General features: G+C 39.4%; 1 protein-coding gene across 1 annotated transcript in view; it reads right to left on the reverse strand.

The window, feature by feature from the left end:
* The window catches only part of nrip2 (nuclear receptor interacting protein 2), a 29,848-nt gene extending 21,375 nt beyond the window's left edge, over nucleotides 1-8,473 (reverse strand). The window contains exon 1 of the mRNA XM_038738926.1: nucleotides 7,640-8,473. Coding sequence (XP_038594854.1) covers nucleotides 7,640-7,795 — 156 coding nt within the window. The 5' untranslated portion in view covers nucleotides 7,796-8,473. The remainder of the gene's footprint in view (nucleotides 1-7,639) is intronic.
* Between the last annotated feature and the right edge of the window lie 3,794 nt (nucleotides 8,474-12,267).

Here is a 12,267-nt window from a genome sequence, read left to right on the forward strand (position 1 = left end):
CGGCTGACTTCCTGTCGCACAGACCAGGAGGCTCCGGCAGCTTTGCATCTGCTGCCTGTCTGCCCCTGCACTTCCTCTTCATTCTTATCTTACATCTGTCTTTTTTCTCTCTCTCCCATTCTTTTCCACATCGCTTCTGTCTCTTAAATTAATCCTAAAATCCTGCATGAATTTTCATCCAAAAGTCAGACGTGGGCACCAATAGGTTATGTAAAACATAACCTTTAGCCTAACACCGAGCCTGTCTAAAAGTAGAAAATATCCAACTAGACTGCCGAGACTAACTTAGCAGGAAAGCGCATCAGTTGCAATCCTATCTACGATGTAAATTTTGAACTATTCCTTTAATGTAAGGCAGTAATGTAGCTAGTTTGACTTTCTAGATGTAGAAAATTTAGATTTTTAGAAAAATAACTTAAATCCTCCTAATGACTAGAGCTAAAACGTAGGTGGTGATGGTGCATAGATAAGATGCTTGCCTTTGGTGTGGGAGACCCGGGTTCGATTCCCACTGTTCGACATCCCCCTATTGTGTCCCTGAGCAAAACACTTAACCCCTCATTGCTCCAGGCATGCGACCTCTGACATGTATAGCAATTGTAAGTTGCTTTGGACAAAAGCGTCAGCTAAATGAATAAATGTAATGTCGATCGATTAGTCGATCAACTGAAAATGAATTAACAATTACTTTGATTATCACTGAATTGGTAATTTATCAAGCAAAAATGCCAAACATTTGCTGTTTCCAGCTGTATGTCCAGCCTAAATGATTAGTCAGTCATCAAAAATGAACAGACATGAAAAATAGTCATTAGCTGCAGACCTAATTGCCCATCTTTCCAGCTTTTGTAAATTACCATTATTGTCTGATTTTCCGTTTTTGCTTCCACTAATGCATTGCCAGGAATGTCAAACTTTTGCTTTCAGTTATAATAATTAAAAACACCCAGACTGCATTTGAAGCCACTTTGGAGGCTGAGGTGTCACTTGTCACACCAGGCCATACCCAACAAATGAACAAAGTATTCTTCTCTTGCTTCCTGTCTCTGTCTCAGTGTTGTGCCTTCATGTCCTCCTCTGTTGTTGGGGTTGTTCTGTCGTTTTTGTTTTTGTCTGGTATTTTTAGCCTCCTGTCTTCCTACACTGCACTGAGGGACCAGCTGAGGGAGAGTGTTGCCGCCCATCCACAGCTCCAGATGACACAGAGAGACAGGTTCACACTAGCCTCTCTCCACCCACCTAATTGTTTCACTAATAATAAAGCCTGCTTTTGAATCGATTTTACGCTGTTTATTTTGGATGGACCAGTCGCAGGAAGGGGCAAACTCCCGTGAGCCCGGCAATCACATTGAGTGACATTGTAGTGTTTGCTCTTCACTTTGAAGTGCTACTTTGCCTACTGTGGAAAATCACAAACAATTGAGTCTAGAGAGTAAATCAGGATGCATATGAATATAAAATCTGTTCCAGCATGAGATGTATTGTACACCATCTGCTTGTGCAAATTCTGGTCTGACGAAAGCACAACACCTCTCTACACTGGTTTATCTACATTTTTTAAATGTCTTTTAAATGGCTAACATTGCTTTTTTGGACATAATGTTTAGTGAATCAGGACATAAGTAGTATATGTTGCACACAGCAAAGGCCCTGCTCACTTTTTGTCCATCTATGCCTCAATTCTGCATTCAAGCCCAGTTCTGTTGCTTTTGATCATCCTCAGAAGTACCTGGAGACTCAAATCTCTCGATTAGACAGGCTTTCACTCACACGCACACACACAGGTTTCAGCCTCGCTTATCTGTTAGAGAGGGACATGAGCAAACGGACAGCTAAGCTGCAGGGAGAAGAAGAGGAAGGCTTTGCAGCAGCAGGTTAGGTGTGTGCAGCAAAAATACACCAATATGAGATTTTTAGGGACACAATTTTTATGTTGAAAGCTTCCCACAAGCATTTTGTGTCTGACCTTTACATTTTCACGATTTTTAAAACCATATATGGTCACAAAATTGGATAGACCACTTGTTTTACGTGAATTTTAGCTTAATTATGACAGAAAAGCCTTTTCAAAAACAGTGACACTAAAAACGTAAGTATAAAAATAGCTAATGTGACATATTTATAATGGAATAGGTCAACATTTTGGGAAAAATACTTCACTTTTTTGCGGAGACCACTGCTATACTATAGTGGAGTTTGGTATGGTGTTTAGCATAAAATATAAATACTGACTTAAAAGTACCTCAGAATTGTACTTGAGTGCAAATGTAAATGTAGGCTACTTAGTTACTCCACCACCAGCCAATAACTATCTGCATGACCAGATCCCACTAGAGGTAAGTGAAATGTTTGTGGGGTTTGTTTTGTTGTTGTATTTGGAGTTTTTTGTTATTTGGGTGAACTGACCCTTTAAAGACAGCAATAAGCTTGACATTTGTTTAAGAGACGGCTGCAAAAGTGATGACCTAAATGCTTTGCAAAAGGATTTGTAACCTGACAAGACTTACATTCTGGGAAAACAATTCATACTTTTTATATCTTATCTAAAAAATGAAAAGAATATAAAACAAATAATTGAAACGTCAATACAGAAATTATGGTATTGCCCTTTAAAATGTCTGATTGGTGTTAGTTTGCTGCATATACAAACCTTGCTGCTTTCAATTCATCTTTCCACTCCTTTATTTTGAAGTAGCGTTGGAGGTAAAATGGTTTGAGTGTGTACAGTAGAAAACGGTGAGATTAAACATTGGTTACACAATAACTTGGTCCATGCTGAGCTCAGGTGTTCATGTTAGCGGGCTCAGATGTTTTCAACCCAAACACACACATACACTCTCTCCCTCTCTCTCGCCTGTGTACTCTTCTTATATTTTACATCTATGTATCTACTCAAAGCCCTTCCTTGTGTTACATAAACCAGCCCTACTAAACCGAACATCCTCCTTGGCCCCTATCTCCAGCCGTCTTTTCTCTTCCCCTCCATCGCTCTTGCGTTTGAGCTGTGGGTTTTGCCCTTTTCATGCTCACTGCTCCCCTTCCTCCGCAGCACAACATGGCTGGAGTGATGCTGCTGCTGAGAGTGAGAGGACCTCAGGCTAAAGAGCAGCAAAACAAATTCACTCTTACATAACAAGCTCTGCTGCTGAATTACACAGTGGACAGGACAGGCCAGCTAGCAGACATTAAGAGGAAAAAAGGCGAGGTTACAGCTAAAATGTCAGTGTGTGGCATAAAAGCTTAAGAATCTAAACTGATTCACCATTTTTACTGATTTTAAGTAAGAGCAGTGTGTATCCGCAGACCTCTGATTTGTATGCTGATAGGAATAATTCGACATTTTGAGAAATCTGCTTTTTCAGGCCCCTGCAGGAGATGTTGATACCACTCTCATCACTGTGGAGGTGGAGCCAGGAGACGATTAGCTTAGCTTAGCATAGACTGGAAGCACGTGGAAATTGCTAGCTACAGAACCAACAAAACATAAGTGGAAAAGATATGTGGTGTAACTATTTATTAACAGTTTGTTAATCTGCTCAGCATTTTTGTGCAGCTTCAACCCATTGGTGACGACAGAATCAAGGAAGTTACTGCTCCCAGCTGGTGTTTTCTATGATATAATTACAGTATGCAACCACAAATTGCCATTTTTACATTTCTCTTCATGTCCATATTAAACAATCAAGATATGACATGTCAATGAGTGAGCTTTAGAGGTGGTTGGTTGGCTGATTTTGTTAGTGAGGGACAGGGCCAGGCTAGCTGTTTTCCCCTGTTTTCAGTCTTTCTGCTAAGCTATGCTAACCGACTGCTGGCTGTAGCTTGAGCCATAAATGAGAGTGGAACTCTTGGCAAGAAAGTGAGTAAGTGTATTTCACAAATTGCTGATCTATTCCTTTAATTAATGGCGGGAGCGTAGATAGGGATGCAACTCACAAACTTGATCATCCTCCATTCCAAAGTGATATTTTCAAAAAGCAGCAAATCTTCACATTTAAGAAGGCAGAACCAAATATGTGGATTTTCTGCTTGATAAAATATTAAATTGATCATCAAAATTGTTCTCAAATGATTCAATGTTAATAATTATTTTTGGGTAACTGCAATGATTCATGGAGGTAAAATATTTATGGAATTGAAGCATGAAGTCTAGATTGAATAATGAATCATAGAGATTTTCCAGAAAAGGGAAATGATCATGTATTGTCAAAGATCAGTGTTCTGACATTTAAGGTATGACATTCTGTTTAAAATGAACACAAGCCAAAAAGAAAATAGTAATTCTTCAGGAGTCTTGTAATGGAAAAACTTGTAGTCAGACAGCCTACAGACAAAAGATTTAATCTGAGAGCCATATCCATATTTTGTCTGTGAGAAACACATCATGCTTTCTTATAAAATAGTCTGTCGATGTCTATTCAGAGTCTGAATGATGTAGCTGGCTGTCTGCAGAGAAGAGATACAGGCATAGCAGAGGACTGCTGGCAATTTTCCTCCCATTCCCAAAGCTATTCTGACATCGAAAATCACTTGTTACAGATGCCATGCAAATCGTGCTCCCCATGGCCACATCTGCACCACAGATTGGGTTTTAGATAACTACTGACTTGAGCTTCATTCTGTCTTCATTCGAGGACAAGATAATTGGTATTATGATAAGAGGGTTTTCAGGCCCCTGCAGGAGATGTTGAATCACTAGCTGCCAGTGGCTGAGTTGTACATTGTGCTTCTTAAATCAAATAGAGTGAGGAATCTTATCTTGATTCATCCAATTTTCTCATTTTATCTCAATACAAATGTATAGTGTGCGGTCTCTGTTGCCTAAGAAACTCTGGCTGCCATTACAGGAATAAGAAGAACCCAGTTAGTGTCTCTGTAAAGTGGATAAAAATCTATGAATTGTCAGGAAAAAATTCCCAAGATAGTAACTTGTGTGAAATGCATAAAGTATTCTGTTGTGCGTAAATATTATCCTGTGAGAACAACATTTAAGAATTTTATCATTTAGGATGCTAAACTACAACAGCTGCGGAGTTTAGTAACGCTAATTATTGTTAAACAAAACTTTGATTGCAAAGATATTCAATTTACAGTGATATAAAAGAGAAAAATATGGCTACTCATTTGATAAACTTTAACCAGTGAATGTTTGGTATTTTTTCAAGATAACTTGCTTCACAAAAACATTGTTAATTTTCATTTGATCGACTGATAATTAAACAGCAAGCAGTTTCAACCCTATCATTGTTGTTGATGTTCCCCACACATCCTTATACAGAAACAACAAAATAAGTCAATAGTTGATGTCTCCAAAACGACCTATATGAGGGTTTTCTGTACCCCATTGCAGCACTATGAGGTTGTAGGCTTAACTGGTCGACATGCATACAACCACAGTTTAGGCACACACCCCTGTGATGGTTAGGGTAAGGGGCTTTATTTTGCACATGGGAACCGAACTTCGGTCTCCTGGTTAAAAGGTCACCTAATTAACTAACCATCTACTCTATAAGGTCATCTAATAAACTAATCATCCACCCTTTCCACAACCTCCAAAATAGGATGTTTCAGGTTATTTATATCGTATACCTGGTGCAATTCATCACAGGCCACCAGAGATTGTTTTAAGCCCTTCAATTATCAACCAATGTTGTCGTTTTCTGGGTGAGGACGGGCTGTGAGTTACGAGATAGTCAATGGGATGATCAATGTAGTAATTGACTGAGGGCTTACAGCCATGCTACCACAAAGTTTACAATGTTCATTATCTTAGTTAGCATGTTAGCATGCTAACATTTGCTAATCAGCACTAAACACAAAGTACAGCTGAGGCTTTTGGGAGTGCAAATACCTTTGCTGGTTTTGGACAAGTTGAAATTATGACCTGATATTGGTGCTATTATTATAATTCATCCTGAAGGGACGATGAATGTCCAAATCAAATATTATGGCAATCCATCCATTATTTGTTGAGACTTCCATTGAGACTCAATGTCAACCTGGAGGTCGAACTGAATGAAAAATCAGGTGATCAGCAAAGTCTTGCGGTTTTAAATTGAATTTTATCCCAGGAACAGGGTTGAGAAGAGAGAGAAAATAATCATTAGATTACAAAAAAATGTGAATCAGTCAAAAAAGAGAAGGGGGTGGATGTTTTTCTAGCAGCAAATGTTGGTATTAAAATCTGGCAGACATGAACGCATCACAGAGTGATATTTGCAGAGCACAGAGCACTGCAAGTGCTGCTTCCAAGTGCCAAAGTGATTGTGTTGAGGTTCTTGGAGAGCGCTGGGGACTCTGGTAAGCTGCCATCAAACCAGAAATGTGTCACAGGAGTAATAAATTCTTCAGATTATTACAGGGAGTTCCTCCAGAGTCTATAATAGTGTCGATTTAGGAGACTCCTGGAGGAAGACGAAGTGATGAGGTCTCGCTTTATATGTAGGACTGTCTTTCATTCTATGTCAACCTTAAAATGTGTGTGTGTTTCTGAATACATAAAGACATCTTTTGGGAGCCCTGCACACAGTGCACACTGCAACAGGCTTTGACTTGGCATTTCCTCTTCTGCATGCAGAGTGCAAGACTTTGAATCTTTCATGACCATTGCTATGATGAATTTCCTTTTCAATGCTGCACTTTATCACATACAGTACATACAGTAGTGCAATGGTGCTTTAGAGAAATCGAGGTTTTTCGCATGTATTAGTAGTCAAATAGGTCTTTATGCATGAAATTGACATTAAATTGTCAACTGACAAAAAGGTGCAGTTAAATAATTAATCGTTTAATTAATTTTTCAGCAAAAATTATTGAAAAAAAGAAAGTTGCAGTTTCTGTTTTCTATCATATTTTTGGTTTTGGACTGTTTTCAGACTAAAATATTAACCCTTAAATTAAGCAGATAATCAGCAGATTCTTAGATACTAAACAAAAATTGGGCGAATATCTACACTTCAGATCTTGGCTCACAAAGTCGCAATGAGGTGATAAAGAGGACACATCAAGGTCTGTAGTTCTTGGGGAGAACTACATGTGTTAACAAATTAAAGCTTTTAGTGGCTGATAAATGTCCTCAAGTGATGTCACTTGAGTCAGCATCGATTGGTGCTTAAGACTACAAGTTTGAAAATGAAACAAAATCGGGGGTTATGGAGTTATAAGTGAGCGTACCAGACATCTGTTGCCCGCTGCTCATCTCTGCTTGAAGCTAGCAGCTCGAGGCTACATTAGCCGCTACTAGCACAACACACTTTAATTGCCAACTAAACAGTGTGCAGGCAGGTTGCATTGTGGATAATGTAGGCGACAGGTTTTGACAAGGAAGAAGAATACGTGCAATAAAAAAGATATTTCTGATTCTGCTGCATCGATTTAATTTATCTTTTTTTAACAGTCCATCATGAGGAGTGCAAAGCTAAATCTGTGAGTTACCCTTTTAAATATGACTTTACAACCTACTATTTCTCTCAAATGTTGTGCTACTGGATACTGTACAATTTTGACACAGACTTCCACTCAAACTCAACCTTTAACAATTGCTAAGCACCTGGCAACAGACATAACAGCTTCTCCAATCACCTAAATCATGAAGTAATTGTCTCAAGCGCTCATAAAGATTATCTAAAAGTCCACTCACCAAGTCTTTGGATGTGCCCAGTCTCTTCAGCCCATCCAGGGGCAGGAGGTCAGCTGAGTCCTTGTGTGTGAACTGGGTGGCCTGCTTCAGGCGCCTCTGCTGGTGCAGGATGGCTTTATCCCTGATGGCTAGCTCACCTTTCTTCGACTCACTCATGGTCTTGGACTACAAAGCAGTCTTTTCTGGTGCTGTGCACAGAAGCAAAAGACTATAACCTCACAGCAGCAGCAGTGGGAGCTGTCTGCAGACAGCAAGAGACAGAGTGGATGTCCGTGTGCAGAGAGGAAGAGAAACCCCAAAATGCAGCTTTTTAAGGATGTTTAGGTCCACAATAAACCTGCAAATGTTGCCTCTTCCACCCTGTTCTGCCCTCTGAAATGCTTCTGTCCTTCCCTCTGCTTGCTTTGCTCTCTCTCTCTCTCTCTCTCTCTCTCTCTCTCTCTCTCTCTGTGTGTGTGTGTGTGTTTGTAGTCCTTGGCAAGTATCTGTCTCAGCAGCTTTAGGAGCTATTGTGCTGTCCTGGGTGCTCCTCGGATGAAAACATGCCTCTTCCTCACAATGTCAAGATCTGCTCTGTCTCTTACTGAGGCTGTGTGTGACTGAGAGTGTGTTTCCCCTCCCCTCGGTGTCGTTTGTCCTTGGATCTCTCTCTCTCTCTCTCTCTCTCTCTCTCTCTCTTTGAACCCTCCTCTTTCCGTCACACCTCTGACTACAGAGCACATTTTCTCACCCGAGGAAACCGAAAGAAATAATCTTCACACTGTATATCAAACACATGCACTAGTCAGCTTGGACAGATTCTGTACACCAGCCCTATTCGATTAGCGGCCCGCGGGCCACATCCGGCCCCGAAGCAACCTCCGTGTGGCCAGCCAACATATATAGGCTAATCTGAGATATACAACAAAAGTAAACTACATGTATAGTGTATGGAAGTAGCTAAAGAGTGAGCTATGTCTCCCCTCCTCTGTCTCTGCAGTGCGCCTGCACTCCACACACAGGCGCACACGGAGTGAGTTTAGTCAGCCAGCTGATCAGTGAACATTACCGACGTTGACGATAACAACGCTCCTTAAGTAGGCTATGTGGTGCAATAAAACCTTGGTGAGTAAAAAGCCAATAGCCTACTTTACCAGCACACCTGTTTAATAAGGATAAACACGCAAAACACAATGTTTTAATCTGCTCAGTCTCTCATCCATTGCAGCTGTGTTTTACAGGCACAGCGCTATTTCGCTAATAGCTTATTGTCAAAAACAAGCAAAAGTGAAAGCTGTCTTTAGTAGCCTAACTGTTTAGCTTAGTTTGCCAGTACCTTGAAATATGGCACATTATATACTCAACTGCTGGAGACAGACCAGCCCTCATCTCTACCAGCAGCAGCAGAAAGGAGGACAGGAGGGACTGAGTTGTTCATTCTTTCTAAACTCCACTCAGTATTTCATGTCAGAAATAGGCTATGATTTATGACATTTTAGATTTGTTCCTAGTGAGATATTAGTGACTTTGCTGTTGTAAATCCTGTTGCTGCTCTAGAAACAACATTTAGGTATGATAATAAAAACATATTTAAATATATTTTTCAAAGGCAGTTATTTATTTATAAATAGGACTGATCTATAAAGAACTTGACCAATAGTACCAATACAAGTGTGTCAGTAAAATCCTAATGATACCCATCCCAACTGGTAAAAAATGTCCGGCCCATCTCCATGTCCTGGTTTTAAAATCTGGCAAAATTGAATTTGTAATTGAATAGCCCTGCTGTACACCATCTAGTCTTAAAACTGACGTTGCAACAGACACACACAGGCTGTCACTCTGGATTTTATTTCTAATTCTGCAGTATTAGTCCCTTGAGCAATATTAGGCCTCAGCGGCTTCCATTGTGTTGGAGGTGTGAGATGGATCACTGCGATCTAACCACACAGAGGATCAATCTGGACCACTGATGTCAACAATTGATCTCCTCTGCCTCCCCTGTGGCAGCCGCCGTGAATTAAAGAACTCATTTTCTAGCAGGCATCCATCTCTCCACACCAACAAAAGCTAAAAATATCACATCCATCTGCGTTCATGACCTCTAGATGACACATAGTGGTGATGATTCAGCCTACAGGTGTGAAAGGTTCATGATGTGTTAATTTTCCTATCTTTCATAGCATTTATATAGTTTTTTTTTTTTTTCAGAAAATGCATGTTAGTATCAAAACAAAGCACTAAAATGGAAGTTTCTTTGAGAATATATGCTGTTTATTTAAAGGAGGGAGTCCTTGTGAATTTGAAGTAGATAACAGTGTATTGCTGCTGAGATATTTCATGTTTACAAAGCACTTGCTGCCCCCTGCTGGTCACTTTCTTTTCTGTTGGACTTTTGTTTTGGTCCAGAGATGCATCAGTATTCAAATTATCTCAAACATGTTGGATTCACATGGCATTTTATAGCCACAGAGGGACACATGCAGCGCTGGAGGTCTGAAGTCAGTCAGAGATTGTCATCATTGAATCAGAGGCGTGATTTCACAGCAGACATGGCCGTGTGTCAGCCACACCTGGAGAGATGTAGAGATGATGTAATCTTGTGGCAATATTATCAAAATACCTGAAAGAGAAATATATTGGAGCATTTCATTATTTTGGTCACATGAGGGGTGGTATTAATTGGACTCAATATATTTTAATCAGCCGTTGTGGAAGATAACTAGGTAAAGTAAGTCAAGTAAATTTACCCAAGAATTTACTGAAGCACAATTTAGAAGTACATGTACTTCACGTTTCCATTTTATGATTCTATACATATTTCTAGTCCACCACATTTCAGAGAGAAATATTTCTCTTTTCACTCGACCCGGACAGGTAAAGTTACTTGTTACTTTTTAAATTAAGATTAAGATTAAGATTTTACACTAAAAAACAAACATATACAATTAAACCAGTGGCTGGTCTAGTTTGGGCCCATTGTCACGTCTCATTATGTCTATGAGTTGCTGAGGGGATCTTTTTCCTCAAAACATTTAAATAACTGTTCAACTGAAATTATCCAATATTTTAAATTTAAAAGACTAAAGGAAAGGTCCACAATATAAGTAGGAGGATTGAAGACTTTCTGTTTTTCCTGTTTTATATTACTGTAAATGCTAAAATCTCAGGGTTTTGGACTGTTGGTCACTTAAAAGGCACAATTTTAATACGTTTTCATGGGCTCTGGGACATTGTGATGGACATTTTGTACCATTTCTTTTTGTACACATTTTGTAGTCCTTTATTATTTTTTTGTTTTTACTATTTGATTCCATTCGACAATGGACAAAATCAAAAAAGTAACTGATTATATTATATTGACAAATGTTAGTTGCACTGTGGATAATAGTGGTGACAGTAAAACCTATTATATCACCAATAAAACTGAAGTAAATTAGGTTTCATTTGTGCTGCTCACAATTAGCCATGTTAATTGTTTTTAGAAACAATGTCCCAGTTACTCTGAATAAACCATAGACCTCACTGTGAACAGTTGTAATTGGAACTACTTTCTTCTTCTGAAGGTCTCTCAAGGCAGCGACGTCAGAGATGGATATCTAAAAACCTTGGCAAATTAAATGTCTTGCACACCCACACGGGTTTCACATCTTACTCTGGCTGATTACAACTCTGCTCATGATGAAGTTGGGTGGAGCCATGCAGGAATAGGCCTTTCAGATATTGTAGATATATTTTGACAAGTCACAGTAAAGACTCAGTGAGAGATGTCAATCAAACACAGTCTGTACACACCTACACAGCAGTGACAGGAGGAATAATTAGTCAAATTAAGTAAAAACACCTGTGTGGATGAATCATGGCTGTGTAAAGGCTTTAAACCACAACTATCTGCATGGCAAGACGCCACAGGAGGTAAGGTATATAAAGATACGAAACGATATATAAAAAAACATTTTAATGTTTTCGTCTTCACACACCTTCAATACAAAGCAACACAACTGTAGGAAAATTAGGGAGTTAAAAAATATAATGAGCTAATAAAGAACTTAAGAGTTTAGCAACTGTTTGGTGGTTACAGGAAATGTATTAATGTTTTATAGTTTATATTATTTTTTACTTTCCAATTTTAATTATTTAACTAACAATGTTATTTATTTATGTACTCACTTATGTATTTGACCCGTCTGACAACCTCTTACTACATTTTTGACTGATTATTCCACAAATGGGTAAATGCTTTGGGACTTGCCCGTACACACAGAGGAAACTTTGAAACCATCGCAACCTACAGAGTTTAGCCTCCTCAACCTCTACTACAGGATCATAGGACAACTGCACAACCCAGTAAAATCAAGAGCAGAGGTTACAATCCAGAGCATTATATCAACTCCTACAGGGGGTATCCTTATTTGGAGATTCAGCATGGCTCCCCGGGGGACTGGAGATTGGTTGGGTCCTTTGTGCCAAGGTTTCCTGGGAAGGAGCAGAGTGATCTACAGAGGCAGGACTTACTCCAGGGTCATGTACTGTCACATGGGACAATTAGAAGGAAGATACTGTGGGAAGATGTCGCATCACAAATAATACATGTTGTGAACAGCCCGGTCTCTCGGTTGATTTGGAAATTTTGAATAAAATGAGAAACA

Source organism: Micropterus salmoides, unplaced genomic scaffold (genome assembly GCF_014851395.1).
Source record: "Micropterus salmoides isolate LMB-PRFRI ecotype aquatic unplaced genomic scaffold, ASM1485139v1 Ms_hic_scaffold_23, whole genome shotgun sequence".
NCBI lineage: Eukaryota > Metazoa > Chordata > Actinopteri > Centrarchiformes > Centrarchidae > Micropterus > Micropterus salmoides.